Below are 15,175 nucleotides of genomic sequence, written 5' to 3'. Positions count from 1 at the left end.
ACAGCTGATAGTGCAGTGAGCTTGTTTACACCAACATCATCACAGACACATGAGGATGTTCTGTCTGCTGCAACACCTCTAGGCAATAGGAATTAGGATTATAATCTCACAGGACCACCATTGTATATTGAGTCCATTGTTGAAACATCGTTATGAGTTGCATTACTGTACCTTAAACGGAGTGATTAATAAGCAACAGAAATGTATTGCTCCCAGTTCTGGAGGTTGAGAAGTCCAAGATCAAGGTGCCAGCAGGTTCTGTGTCTGGTGAGGGCCCGTTCCTCATAGAGAGGACCCTCTCTATGTCCTCACATGGCAGAAAGTGCAAGGGAGCCCACTGGAGCCTCTTTAATAAAGGCACTAATCCCATTCATGACGACGAAGCCCCACAGACTTAGCCACTTCCCAAAGGCTCTGCATCTTCATACAATCACATCGGATGTTAGATTCCAACATATGAACTTTTGGGAGACATCAGCAGTCAGACCATGGCAGTAACAAAAAGTACGTAGATTTGATGAACCTGGTATCTGTTTACTTTGTTAAATTAACAGATGAAATGTGAATGGTTTTCACAGAAGAACTAACTTCAATCTTTTATAACTTTCAGGGCCTGTAATTCAGTGTTTACAGCATTAGATCACTGTCATGAAGCCATAGAAATAACAAGCGATGACCACGTGATTCAGGTATGGAAAGAAACCATCTCTATCATTAACATTCAAAATGAACCTTTCAGGTTTAAGCCACACTTTTTATCAAGTACTTTCCCATCAACCTCACATATCAGCACATTTTCTTAGGAGAAATAAATATCAAGCTGTGCAAAGAATACTGATAGATTTAAGAATTAGATATTCAATAAAGAACAAAAAATGAGTACTTCAGATCAGAACCTGCAATTTCTTTGACGGAAATGGGGTTTAAGAAAATTTATTTTTTTGAGACAGATTCTCATTCTGTCACCCAGGCTGGAGTACAGTGGTCATCTTGGTTCAGTATAATTTCTGCCTCTCAGGTTCCAGTGATTCTTGTTCCTCTAAGTAGCCAGGATTACAGGCATATGCCACCACACTCAGCTAATTTTTATATTTTTAGTAGAGATGGGGTTTTACCATGTTGGCCAGGTTGGTCTCAAACTCCTGACCTCAAGTGATCCACCTGCCTTGGCCTCCCAAAGTGCTGGGATTATAGGTGTGAGTCACTGCACCCAGCTAGAACTGGGTAAATTCTTTTGACCATCTGTGAAGACACTATTCACATAGAAGTAAGTCAGAATGGTACAGTAAATGCTTATAAATGTCTATGGAACAGAATATTTTCAAAGACATTCATTTGTTTGCCTGCAGTGGGTATTCTAATTATAAAGCATTCTTACATGAATGTCATCTTCCTAAGGAAATGTGTGTAGCAGAGAAACCTTTCAAGAAATGAGGTATTCTTATTATAATTGTTGGAAAGTAAGACATCTGTATTTGTAAAATACTCTGAAATATAGACTTTCCACAAATTGGTGTTTGTTTGCCTGCAGTTGGTTTGCAGAGTGGCATGGAGTGTGAGGAGCACTTGTCATCAGTAGAGCACCAAAGACAGTGGGCAACACACAGTGAAGCCCACAGCAGAAGCCTCACATTTGTCTACCCTAATCTCCCAGTGCACACATACACACCCTATTCTCATACCAGACCGATAACATCAGTAGCCCACCCTGCTTAGGCCCTGTCATCAGCACTTTCATTAGGTTGTCTCGTTTCTATTCAGTAAGGGTAGGAAAGAGAAATCATTGCCCTATAGTGCAGATGAGGAAACTGAGTCCCAACAAGGTCAAGGAACTTATCCAAGGAAAGCCTTAGTAATAAATATCAGAACTAAAATATGTAGTCATGTCTCCAAAGCCTTCCTACCTGGTTTCCTGTTTAGCTGTATTGTTAGAATATGTTTTTTGGCTGCCCCCTTGAAATGTATCTGAAGGCTTCTTCATGTTGCTGGCTATTAGTGGCCCACCTGCCCACAGATCTGCCTCTTGGACCTCAGAGAGAGTCAGACATGTTTCTGTTACAGACCAAGCACAAAAATGCCACATCTCCCTTACTTATACCCAGACTTGAACAATCAAGTCTATTCATGAAGCACATTTTCTTGGCACCTCCCTGTTTTGCAGTGTGCAGCTGGATTTGATTTCAGAAATGAGGAGAAGGGGCTCCCTGCCCCTCCACCTGTAATCTAACAAACAACTTCTAGAATAGGGAACAGTCTTTCATTCTCCAGTTATCAACTGGTGGTTAGAAAACCTGTATCCCCGGGAGAAGTACTATTGTGATGGTGTCACATTATGATATTAATCATCTCCCAGCCTTTGCCATGAACAGAAAGAAATAGGGGCATGAGGCCAATATAATAGATGCCTGTAAAGAAGAGGTGGAAGGAGAGTCACTGCCTTTAAGGGAAACTTGGATTCTGAAAGAAGACCTTACAGCTTTTTTCTCAAGGAACCTTTTCATCCTCCTTTAGAAAAATGTACCAGCAATCTATAGTATGGAACTTAAAACAAGAGGAAGGAGGAAGGAGCTGGATAGAGGATGTTATATGTATAGTGAAATTACCTATGTGCTGTAAATTTTGAGGATGTCGTCACTGGATGGGATAGTTCATATATGATCTTACTTGATATCAGCATCCTTTTCAGGGCACTCCAATCAAATAGTTAGATGCTTTTTTGAGTACAAATCTTCAGAGGTCAAGTAGCAGCACTTAAAATTTAGAAGCAATACCTGTCTATCTGTGTCTATCCATCTATTATCTATCCACCCATCCATCCCTCCCTCCTATCCTTCCTCTCTTCCTCCATGCCCCCATCTGTCTAAACTCTCCATATATTTTCTTTAAAACGCTTATTATGGTACTTGCCATATACGAGGCTCAGTTCTAAGCATTTTACATATACTCATTTATTTCTTAAAGCAATCCTATGAATCACATATCACTATTGTACTCATTTTGCAGATGGGGAAACTGAGAACTAGGGAAGTTAAGTAATTTGTCCATGGTTTTGTAGCTAGTAATTGGCAGAGCCAGGATTTGAACTTAGGTGCCTTGGCTCTAGAATCCATATCTGGGAGTACCTGCTGCGTTCTGAGGTTTCAGGAACCCTGTTGTGAAAGAAGGGCCATGACTTCTACCCAAATTTACAACTTAATAGGGAAAGCAGAAGGAACACATATGAAAAGGTATCCGAATATAGCTAGCAAATAAAGAAAATAACATATTCTCTAATATTTTCTATTCATTCATCAAATAGTTACTAAACAGTCCTGAGTATCCAAAGATCAATTCAAAATAGCCTTTGCCCTTGAGGAGCTGAATGTCCACTGGGAGAGAGAGATAAACAAAAATTTAAATTCGGTGTAATAAGTCACTGAAAGTCTGCACAGGCATCAGTGGCAGCTCTTGGGAGTGGACTAGGTTAGGGGAGTCAGGGAAGGCTTCCTGGAAGAAAAGAGGGATAAATTGGAGTTGGAGAGGGAAAGAGACCAGGAAGGGAATTGTAAGCAGAGAAAGCATGTAGGGGAAAGGCCTGGAGATGAGGGAGATGTGTAGATAGCTCAGCAGCCTGCAGGGGTGGCCCAGGGAGGTGTGAGACTGGCTTTGTGAGCAGGGGCCACACTGTAAGTGATGCCCTTCCCTGCCTAGGGAGGGCCCTGACTACTACATGTCAGTGATGGGGCCGGGAGGTGGGGTCTGGAGATCCATGAAGACAGTATCAGGTCCCCTTCTCTTCAGTCACCCACCAAAGGCCTGATGACTAGAGCATCTTCCAAACCCCTTCAACTCTCAGGGGTGATCACGTTAATGGAAGCTGTGTCTCCCAGGGAACAGCTTCCTAACTGTCCCTGCACCACCCCGTTCGTGACTGCTGCCATCGCAGTTGAGGGCAAGAGTGATTACAGTTGGTTCGAACATCTCCGAAATAGCAGATGGATGCAATTTAAGCCCAAAGAAATTCATGACCCAGATGCAGTCTGTTTACATTTTCCCCACATTCTTTACCGCTTGTCTTTCTGCATTCAGCCCCCATCTGTGATCTTTGAAAAGAAATCAGAGGGTGGGACAGGACCTGGGAGTTAGCTAGGGTCATGGCTCTAAATTCCAGGACCCCAGGCAGAATTATGGAAAGAAACCTCTGAGTCTGCTGGCCCCAGAATCTGCCGAGGGGAGCTTCACATCTGCCTAAGCCCAGCACTGACAGGGCTGCCTCCTGCCCAAGCCATTTAACTGAATTTATTATTCTGATTCTACTGGTAGTGGCCCCAAACTGTAGCAAATATTGATCAATAGGTAATGGCAATTGGAAAGGAGACATGAGAAATCCAGTTGCAGAGATGTGCATAATACAGGCCACCACTGTTGAATGGAGTTCTTATTTATTCATTTGTTTGTCTGTAAGAGGCAGGGTCTTGCTGTGTTGCCTGGGCTGGAGTGCAACGGTGCAATCACAGCTCACTGCAGCCTCAAACTCCCAGGCTCCAGTGATCCTTCTGCCTCAGCCTCCTGAATAGTAGGGACTACAGGTGTGTGCCACAACAACTGGCTACTTTTTTTTTTATTTTTGTAGAGGTGTATTTTTTTTATTTTTTATTTTGTGTTTTCCAGGCTGGTCTTGAACTCTTGGGCTCAGCTGATCCTCCTGCCTCAGCTTCCCAAAGGGCTGGAATTGAATTACAGGCATGAGCCCCTGTGCCCAGCCTGAAACTGTTTTTTTTTTTTTTTTTAACTACAAACATATGGACCCAGTCCTAATTTATTTTTATTTCTTTTTTTTTTTTTTTTTTTTTTTGTCTGCGTTTTTCCTTATTCATGGGGTAGTAGATGGTGAATGAGTTCCCCAAGAGGCTGGTACTGCTAGATGAGGGCTTCCTGTTTTTTTCCTGCTGAAGTTTCTTCTGATTTCCTACAGAGGATCAGGATGGCAGTTGAATGAATACATTGCTGCCAGGAAGGAGGGAACTCCTCCAGGAAGGGTTTGGGGATGGAGCGGGGCCGCAGCACCTGGCCAGCCAACTGCATTAGAGGATGTTTGCCCTGGGAACTTCTTGCTTGATATTCCTCTGGGTCCCAACAAGTCTTCCTACGGGGCACACAGACATTTCATGAACTCTGTCTTGTGTCCCCGCACTGATCTGTACCCACCTCCCATTAACAGTATGTCAACCCAGCCTTCGAAAGGATGATGGGCTACCACAAAGGTGAGCTCCTGGGAAAAGAACTCGCTGATCTGCCCAAAAGCGATAAGAACCGGGCAGACCTTCTCGACACCATCAATACATGCATCAAGAAGGGAAAGGTGGGTTACACCAGCAAAACCAATCCACAAACCCTCTCCCCAATGCACTTTTTTTTCTGTGAGTTTTAGAATTTCATCCTTAAGATTAGCTTCTTTAATAATGTCATAATCAAGTGAAAGATCTTTTATTTTTGCAAAATTAGTTCATTTTTGAGTTAACTTTGGAACTCAAGTGAATCTGGTGCTTATCATTATGTTACAGAATATGGTGATTTTGTGTAAAAACATTTCATCCTGTGCATGAATATATCCCATCTGCCATTGCTGGAATATTGTGGGTATCTCTGAGCAGAGTTCCACCCAGAGAGCTGTTGTGTTTGTTCAGTTTATCCAGTGTTTGGGGGACTAGACATATTTAATATCAGTATTTATAGGTAGACCAGGTTTTTTCCCAGTTTTCCTTTTCTGTTCTCTGATCGCTGTTCAACATACATTTGTAGCTTCCTCCTCCCAGCTGCACCTGTTCCTCCAGTGGCTTCCCCTTCATCTGGGTAGATGAAGGTAATGATGGAAGTCCGAGAGGAATTTTCCCTGAAGCCCTCTCCTCCCGTGGAGCACTGGCTCTCATCGCTGGAGCTGCCTGTGCATTTTCTGTTAAGCATTCAGAATGCTTCTTCACATACAATTTATTTCATCTTCCTTTCTGTGATGTGAAGTAGTTAGATAAGCAGTGTATCCATTTAATAGAGGGAACATTTTAGAGGGATAAGATAAATTTGGATTATAGATGATGATCAAAAATGTTTTTTAACTGGGGCAATGAGACCAAAAAGGAAACAAGACATTGTTAACCCAAAAATTGTTGCCAAAAGAATACAGCCACACATACCAAGGTACATACCAATTAGCCACCTTATGTGATAGAGGGGGCAAGAAATGGCCGCAGGGAATCTCAGTTTCTGATTAGCCAAACCTCCCAGGTTCAGAGAACAGGAACCTTTGCTCTCCCTTTGGCCTCGTTCATGGAAACTATGAGGAGCCAGACTAACCCCTGAGAAGCCTTGGCAAGGGGGCCCATAGGATGTTAGGAAGATGATGGGCTTCAGCGAGTGTTAAATAGACATGAATTTATAAGCAGATTTTCTGCATCCTAATGTGGGCGAGTTACCTAGACTCTCTGAGCCTCAGTTTACCCATCTGTAAATTTAGTATGATAATGCCAAGTTCACAGATTGCTGTGAAGATTTTGAGAGAGACCTCTGAAGAATCCTTTGACCTGGTGCCACAGCAGCCATAGGGCTGAGAGCAGAATTCCACCCACAGGTCAAGTGTCCTGGAAGCTGGGACAGACAGCCTGTTGGTGGATATGTGGATCTGTGGTCTTGTCTTCACACATGTGGCCACATCAGCATTGCATTGAGTACAACAATACAGCAGGCATTGTGAAATGTAATGAAAGCATGTGGGAACGTTCCTTCTCGGCCTGCTGAGACCCTCTGCAGGAGCAGCTGTCATCCTTGACTGAAGGATTTTAAGAGCTCTCTTTGTCCATGTAGGAGTGGCAGGGGGTTTACTATGCCAGACGGAAATCCGGGGACAGCATCCAACAGCATGTGAAGATCACCCCAGTGATTGGCCAAGGAGGGTGAGAGCAAACTGTTCAACTCTTTTAGCTGAAGATAAAGACTGAAGGCCCTTATGGGCATTGGGCTTGCAATGCCAATATGAGCCTTACATCCCCAAATGCAGTAGGGTTGTGCTGAATGTAGTATTGACCAAGGGTGCTTCCACTCAGCTGGCAGCAACCCCCATACGTGGTTTTCCATGTCTTCATGAAGCAACACCCCAACCTCCCCCCTCCACCTGATCACCTATGCCTTCTGTCATTCCCAGTGTGCTCTAAAGGGGCTTGATTTCTGGGCTTCCCTTTCCCCGTAACAACAATGATCTCCTGCCAGTGCTCTCTGGCCTCTGTACTCAGTGCATAGGGAGACACCCTTTTCTCCTGTTTGAGGCCCTCACCCCATGCTGGTTCCTCCAGGCCAGTTCTGGGCTTGTTCCTCGGAGGCCCACTGTTTATGGAGAGAAAGGTGTGTCTGACCAGGAGCTGAGGGCATCTCAATCCACTGAATCTCAGATTACCAGAGAAGGCTCTCTATTATGTGGAGAGATAAGAAAAATATGCAATTCCTCTTCCTTCCTCCAGTTAAATTTTGTGAGATTTACAAAACCAAACAGGACCCCATAACCATACATCATGTGAGCCTTGGGAAGCCAGCCTGAAGGTCAACACCAGGTTCATAGTTTGGGTGTATAAGGAGCACAACATTGTGTGACATGTCAGAAAAAGATGAGGCCACAGTCATCCTGCCGGTAACTGGAACAGGAGCCCCACCTGTGACTCTTAGGACTACCTGAGTTCATTGCAAATTGTTGCATGAATAGAAAACAAGATGTTTTATAAAATCAGCCAGGTAGCCAGGTATTTGTAATAGCTTGTTTCCTCTCCAATTTTGGTTAGTTTCAAAATTGCTCTCCCATCAATGCAGGCTACCTCCTGTCAATACCACCTGGTATTTTATGCCATTTTGTAATTTGCAGCTCCCTTTTTGCTTCACTCTGGATGATGGGGGCACTGACAGGCCCCTGACCGAGGTTGTGAGCTGGAGAGAGGCTGCCCCTCCGCCCTCCTCCTGAGCAGCCCGGCCTCAGCGTGGCCATTCTCACACACAGGCAGTGCTGAGAGCCGAGGGGTGGAGATGATGCCCATGGCTGTCGTGTTGTTTTTATCCTCATCCTTATACCATCTCCCCAGAAAATCAAAGCTAAGAATTCCTTTTTGTGTGTGACCAGAATCATTAGGCAACCAAAGCAGAGGAGACATGCTATTGCCTGTTAATTTCCATCAGAATACATTTTTTTGATCTCTCTGATTTTACAGATAAGAAAAAGAAGTTATTTTGTCCAGACACAATTTCCAGTGTTATTTTCCCTGTAATTGTAGGCAGTGAGCTATCAGAGGCAATTCTTACTAAAAGTAGGGAAATTTTACCTCTTCCTAGTTGAGTGAAGTTTATTACAGAGTAACCAGTATTTTCTATCCTCTTTTCAGAGGCCTACAGAGAAAAGTGAACCAGGTAAAAAGAGAGAGAAAGTGGGGTACCCCACGGGCTTCTGGGGGCAGAAAGCCTAATGTAACTCTCTGGATTTCATGGCTTTACTCTCAGTAAAATATTGACTGTGAGCTGATTTTTGCCTGGGGCTGAGGCACCTGTAGTCTTTTGCCCGGTTTTCCTTGTGACAGTGATAAAGAGTGAGACCACCCACTGAGTTTCAGGACCCAGTCCATGACCTTGAAATGAGAGGATTTTTACGTGCCTGAAAAGTGCCATTATTATGACAATTATAGTGTGCAAGAATATGGGATATTTAATATAAAAACAGCAGCCATGAAATGTGGTCATTGTCCAAATGAATCTTTTGTAGCTATGCAATTGTTAGTGTCAGCAGAATTAAAACTAATTTGTTTGTAGCAGCATTTTATCCTATCAACTGAAGATATCTAGGAACCTAACTTTAGGAGACAGTTACAAAATGAGATACCCATTAGGGAAATGTTTCTGAGCCCGCTGTGATGTATAAAGGAGGCCCAGTTTCCAGAGGCATGTGTGGGCTCTGTGTGAAAACTGTGTTTTCTGTAGATTGAGTCTTGCTTGAATTTTAAAGCTGCCCTAGGATGAACGCTGGAATTTAGCTTTAAGAAGTCTGTTGACGTTTTTATTTGCCAATTTGTTGAATCATCTCATATCTGACTCACTAATAATTGATTGTTTGTTATTAGGAAAATTAGGCATTTTGTCTCCCTCAAGAAACTGTGTTGTACCACTGACAATAATAAGCAGGTACGGTATCAGCTCACTTTGTTTGCTCTGTCCGTTTGGCTGTGCGTCACCTCTGTTCTCTGCTTGTCTCACCACTGTTCTCTGCTTGTCTTTCTCCATGTCTAATTGTAGCTGCCAATTAAGCAGATTTATGGGAAAATTAGGTTCCTCTGACAAATTTTTTTATTTCCCAGCAAGCCTATATGACTTTATTTGTAGTGCACATTGGTTATGATTTAGCTTGTGGCTGAGGAACTCTCCAGACTACTATATGAAGGCACAAAATTCTTCCTCCAAATAAAAAAAAGTCCTATTTTTTATCTTAATTTCTTAATCAGTTGGAAAGTTATATCAATTTGAGCATTTCACCCCTACAAATTCATATCCAAAACAAGAATCATTCCAAATTAGTACTGCGATTTTTTTCTTACCCTTACATCATACAGAGCAATACATCTGAATGTTATCATCTGCAGTAACAGAATTTTAAGGAGCCACGGTGTTTAATAACTTTTTTTTTTTTTTTTTTTTTGAGATGGAGTCTCGCTCTGTCACCCAGGCTGCAGTGCAGTGGCACAATCTCGGCTCACTATAGGCTCCACCTCCTGGGTTCACATCATTCTCCTGCCTCAGCCTCCCAAGTAGCTGGGACTACAGGCGCCCGCCACCTCGCCCGGCTAATTTTTTTGTATTTTTAGTAGAGATGGGGTTTCACCGCGTTAGCCAGGATGGACTCAATCTCCTGACCTCGTGATCCGCCCGCCTCGGCCTCCCAACATGCTGGAATTACAGGCGTGAGCCACTGCGCCTGGGTAATTTTGTAATGGAGGGCAACATTGGTATAGGTATTTTTTCTATTTGATTAGTACTTTTACTACTGGATTATGTGTATTTTCACTTCATGCATTATAATTTATAGATTAACAATTATACAACAAGCATAATTATCAGTGATCTATTTTTGAAAACTTACAACATGGGTCTTTGATTTTTATGAAGATTTTAAAGAGGGACAGTATCTCTAAGGGATTTCAAGGGCTTCTGTGGCATAATCCATTTTAGTAGAGGATGGCAGAGATGCGTGAAGTGCTGGATGAGAAGGTGAAGCCCAGCCAGGCCTGGAGATCAACTGGAACCAACAGGACGTGAGTAGACAGTGGGGTGAGCGTAGTGAGCCTGTGAGGGTCTTCAGTCGGTTGTCTCAGGCTATCAAAGGGATCCATGTCCATGTGCTCCTTTATAAGATATAGTTCAAGATAAAAATCCTTCCTCCAGTACTGAGAATTTCATCTGAAATCAGGACGTTTTCACATAATACCATGAAGTCATACAAGAGCCAAGTCCTTGGAGACCTCTGGTAAAGGAAAGAATGGCCTTTCATAGAAAAAAAAAGTGTTCCAACAGCCTTATTGCTACATACCAGGAGAAAGAATGAGTTCTTCTTAAGAGCTGACACAGGCAGAAAGAGAGGGACAGGACACCTGGTGTCTCTTTCAAGACGAACTGCTGAACACAAGCAGTGCAGACCAACATTTCTTGGCTGTGGATCCACAGTAGAGGACACAGGTCCCCTGGGGCTCATTCATTCTCATTCCAGAAATTGACCAAGTACAATTCATGCCTTTCCCCCACCAGATTAGCCTTGCTCCTCTTCCTTACCCTCTTTCTCACTTAATGATGGGGACCCCCACTCTGCCTGTCACCAGTCTCTCTGCAACTCCATGTGCTCAAGTCCTACCAGTCCTTCATGGCCCAGTGCAAGAAACTTAAGTACCACCTTCTTCCTGAAGGCCCCTGAGGTACCCTCTTTTCTTTGTGTCACCCCCCAACCACCAGCATCATCTTCACAACTATTTGTGTGCTAAACTGCCCTCTCCCCTCTAGCAGGGCCACTGCTCTGTGCTGTCCTTGTGTGCCCACACTGCCTGGCATGTAGCAGGTCCTCAAGCTGGTGGCTAGCGTTAATGAAACTGAATGTCTCAGTCCTGGCCTCCTGCCAGCTGTAAAGCCCTCCTGCCTCACAGGGAGAGCAGGCAAGTCCTTAGCACAGGACTTTAGGATGCAGGGGTGGGGGGCCACCTGCTTTTTTTCTGAGGCTCTAAATAGAAATGCCTTTACTACCATGAATTAGCTGCTGCTCCTAGAAGAGTGGAAACGCAGAGCTCAGATACCCTGAGCCATTGACGTCACCTAATGGTACTGCACAGGCCTAGAGAGACATTTAGATTTTCTAATAACGAAGCATTTTTATACCTCTGGCTAGCTACAGTGTTTTTCCTCCTCACCAAAGGAGGCTGCAGTGAATGGCAATGGGATCTGTGCTGGGGAGGGCTCCTGTCTGCTGGCAGTTCCAGTGGCGCAGTTTTCTGGGGTTTAGCCCTGATGTCAAAATTGGCCCATGGGTTTGCATTTTAACAAGGTGTGACGCGGTAAGCCAGGCTGCTGTCTCCTGGTAGGGTTTGCTGTCAGCAAAGATCCCTTTTCCTACATGAGCCCTGTAGCTTTTTGCCAAGAGGCTGGAAATGCTCAGTGAGGTTTGTCTGTTGTCTTCCTCTCCTCTGCACACATACTTTCTCCCCAAATATGTGTTAAACACCTGTTCTGTGCTGGCACCAGGGATACAATGCATCTGCCCCCAATGTCAGGGAGGCCACAGACAGGTAAACAGAATAAATAAAATGCAGCACAGAGGAAATGTGAACCAAGCACTGGAGAAGCTCAAAACCCAGGACCTAAGGAGGCTGTCTGGGATTTTTAGGTATTGTCTAAAACAGGGGCCAACAAACTAGAGCCTGCAGGCCAAATGTGGCCTGCTCTGTAAGTAAAGTTTTATTGAAACACGGCCACACTCTCTTGTGTGTTGTGCCGCTGGCTGCTTTCATACTATGGCTACAGAACTGAGGTCATGTGGCCTGCAGAACCTAAATATTTACCCTCTGGTCCTGCACAGAAAAAGGTTGCTGACTTCATTTCTTGAAGATAATTTTCTTTCTTGGATGTTCCATTTTCGTAGGCCAGCAACAGTCTGCCCTGACCTCCCAGAAGTACGCCTTCTCCCCTTCATACACTTCTTTGGGCACCTTTTGCCTTCGTGCCAGCCTCTGTGTCCTGTCTCAAACCTATCTCAATCCCTCCATACTGGTGCGGACACGAGAACCTAGGTCCCTGAGGCTTTTTCCTTTTCACAAGGACAAAATCCAAATGCAAATTCATGGCTCAAACTTCAGAATTTCAAGGATCTGCAACCATGGTCCAAGAGTCATACTTGCATAGGGAAAAGAGGAGGCAGTTAGGGCCCTGACATTATATCAGCTTTTGTGTTTTGTTTTGTTTTGTTTTGTTTTGTTTTGTTTTGTTTGAGACAGAGTCTCGCTCTGTTGCCCAGGCTGGAGTGCAGTGGCACGATCTCGGCTCACTGCAACCTCTGCCTCCCGGGTTCAAGCGATTCTCCTGCCTCAGCCTCCCAAGTAACTGGGATTATAGGTGTGCACCACAGTGCCCGGCTAATTTTTGTATTTTTTGTGGAGACGGGGTTTCACCATGTTGGCCAGGCTGGTCTTGAACAACTGACCTCAAGTGATCCACCTAAAGTGCTGGGATTACAGGTATAAGCCACTGCACCCAGCCATCAGCTCTTATTCTTTTTACATTTTAATGTGGCTACTACAAGTTTTAAATTACATATGTGGTTTGCATGTGTGGCTCACACAATATTTTTATTGGACAGACCTGGTCTGAACTTTCCCTCCCATGCCAAATCCTATCACAGATTCACCTCACTTGCCCTTGTGCAGGTGATGGGATGCTAATGAGCTACACATCCTCTTGTTTCTAGCAATGAGTCAGCTCCAGACTCAATGAGCCTCCAGGAAACCATGCTGTAACCAGTTTCCCAGGCCCCTAGGAGGCTTTTACCCTCACTGAGGACATTCTGATGGGTGCTTAAGCAAACCTATAGAGAGTGTCTTTGCGGGGAGATGCAGGGCCCCTTTCAGTCATTCTCAAACTGCTGCAGAAAGTTAGGTCTCACTTTCTTTGGTGAGCTCTTTAGAGCTCTTTGGTGGACAGTGGGGAGTACCATGTCCTTACTGAGTGTACTCAGGCAAGGGGATACCACAGCCCTCAGAAAACTGAGCAGAAGTGGGATGCATGGGAGCCAGTGAGGGCCAGTGGACAGTTAGACACTGTCATCATCCCTGAGTTGTCTGGCAGCAAAGTGGGGAAGACTTATTCTCAAAGAGACCACACACGCTTAGAAACCCTTTAGCCGTGGGTTGAGATGGTGGGTTAAAGGAGATGGTAATCCTCCCCTAATTAGAATGACCTCCTGCCCTTTTGTGGGAACAGAGCAAGGCCACCAGTTGACAGCTAGTAAGATGTTTTTTCCTGGCACAGCCTGGCTTCACCAGCGTGTCACAGAGAGACTGCCCCACAGTTCTCACCAGGCTCTAGGACCTTCTCTCTAAGCCCAGCAGGTCCTGGAACATGGGCCTTGTCTGAGATGTGTGCAGTCTGAGTGTGACTGACAGGCTGCTCCACTAAGCACCCTTGGTTGATTTCTGTCTTGCCTGGCAGGACTGTGCTCACAGCCCCCTGAACCCACAAGGACCCAAGGACTCAAGGACTCTGTAGTTGCTTGTGCCCAGTACTCCAGGAAGGAGGCCGCCTCATGCCATCTGTCTTTTCTCCCTCCCTCTTTTGCCTGCTCTCTTTTATCCACACTCTACCTGCAGTCACCTTCTGTAGGCCTCCAGACAGTCCACAGCTTTTCCCATTCAGTCCTTACACCTGCTTGGACCATCCTCTCGATGTTTTTCTGCTGCCTGTGACCCTTGGTGGCCCATTCTCGTTCCCACCCCCAGGCCAGCCTTCTCTTGGGTGTGTCCTTGGCCTTCACTGCCCCCATGCCTTAACTGTCCCCACGTTTGGCCATTTCTGTTTCTCTCACCCCTTACCTTTCTAGGGGTGGTGTGGCTGATGGGCCTTCTCATGATTTGGGGCCTTCTCCTCCAGCTTCTAGCAAACCATGATCCTTAGCATTAATGGAGTCTAATATCTCATGGCATTCTCAGCAGAACTGAGAGAAGAGGGTGGCGGGGGCAGGAACGAGGAGAGAGAGGCACCATGGATTTACTTACGAGGTTCTGTTCATTGCTAAGTAGTGATAAAAACAAAATTTCAATTTGTCCTAAATTCCCAGTATTTGGCTCTTTTACATGCTTTTAAATGGTGTGGACCTTTTGTTGCTTCCCTGCCCTTTAGCACTCAACTCAGCTTCTCCTCCCTCCAAGAAATCTTCCAAACCTTCCAGCCCATGTCTCTACCCTGTAAAGAGAGAGCAGGGACACTTTTTGTCTGCACCACCCAACTGAATCATTAATCTTATGCTGCTTTGGGTGAGTTCTTGCCTTAGGGTGGGGACTGTGGATTATGCCTTTTCGTCCTTCCTACTGTGTATGTCCCATAGACATCAGGAAATTATTTTGAAAACTAGCTTTTACTCCTTAACACAATAACCTTTGGATGGGATAGGAAATTAAAGATGCAGCTTCTGTCTTATCCCGAATTCTTATTCCATGTAGAGTTGATCTATATGTAGCCAATATATGTCTCACATGGTGTTACAAAGAATAGTTTCTGTACTCTTCCAAGGCACACATCCAAGTGTGACTTCTTTTTTAAAAAATTGGAGAAAAAGGCTACCGCAACTGAAAACATGACTGCAGTTATCTCTAAAAGCAGCTAGTCACAGTTAGAAATGTATTTTATGTAATTGGAATATTACTATGATACAGACTTTGTACACGTGTACCTTCTTTGTGTGCCCCGAAATATTTATTGACATATTTGGTAAAGCCACAAGATAAACAAAATTATCCCAATTTTTCCACTTAGCTTTAGTACATATTTACAAGAATCTATTTAAAGAAAGGCCTCCGATATTGCGAAACTAGATTTTTTTTTCCTGAGAAACCACGTTTGGAACAGCCAAACCCTGAGCAGACATGAATGG

At 44.4% G+C, this 15,175-nt stretch overlaps 1 protein-coding gene across 11 annotated transcripts in view; it reads left to right on the top strand.

Moving 5' to 3' along the window:
• Nucleotides 1–15,175, top strand: part of PDE8B (phosphodiesterase 8B) — a 245,375-nt gene that overhangs the window by 162,917 nt on the left and 67,283 nt on the right. For 9 of the 11 annotated variants that reach the window (XM_030927072.1, XM_030927071.1, XM_030927073.1 and 6 more), the window contains 4 exons: nt 611–689; nt 5,201–5,341; nt 6,838–6,926; nt 9,123–9,183. In XM_030927072.1, the coding sequence (XP_030782932.1) occupies nt 611–689; nt 5,201–5,341; nt 6,838–6,926; nt 9,123–9,183 (370 nt within the window). The remainder of the gene's footprint in view (nt 1–610; nt 690–5,200; nt 5,342–6,837; nt 6,927–9,122; nt 9,184–15,175) is intronic. The other 2 variants (XM_010356670.2, XM_010356672.2) reach the window with 2 other exon arrangements.

Source organism: Rhinopithecus roxellana, chromosome 3, assembly GCF_007565055.1.
Source record: "Rhinopithecus roxellana isolate Shanxi Qingling chromosome 3, ASM756505v1, whole genome shotgun sequence".
Taxonomy (NCBI): Eukaryota; Metazoa; Chordata; class Mammalia; order Primates; family Cercopithecidae; genus Rhinopithecus; species Rhinopithecus roxellana.
This window is presented reverse-complemented; position numbering and strand designations above follow the sequence as displayed.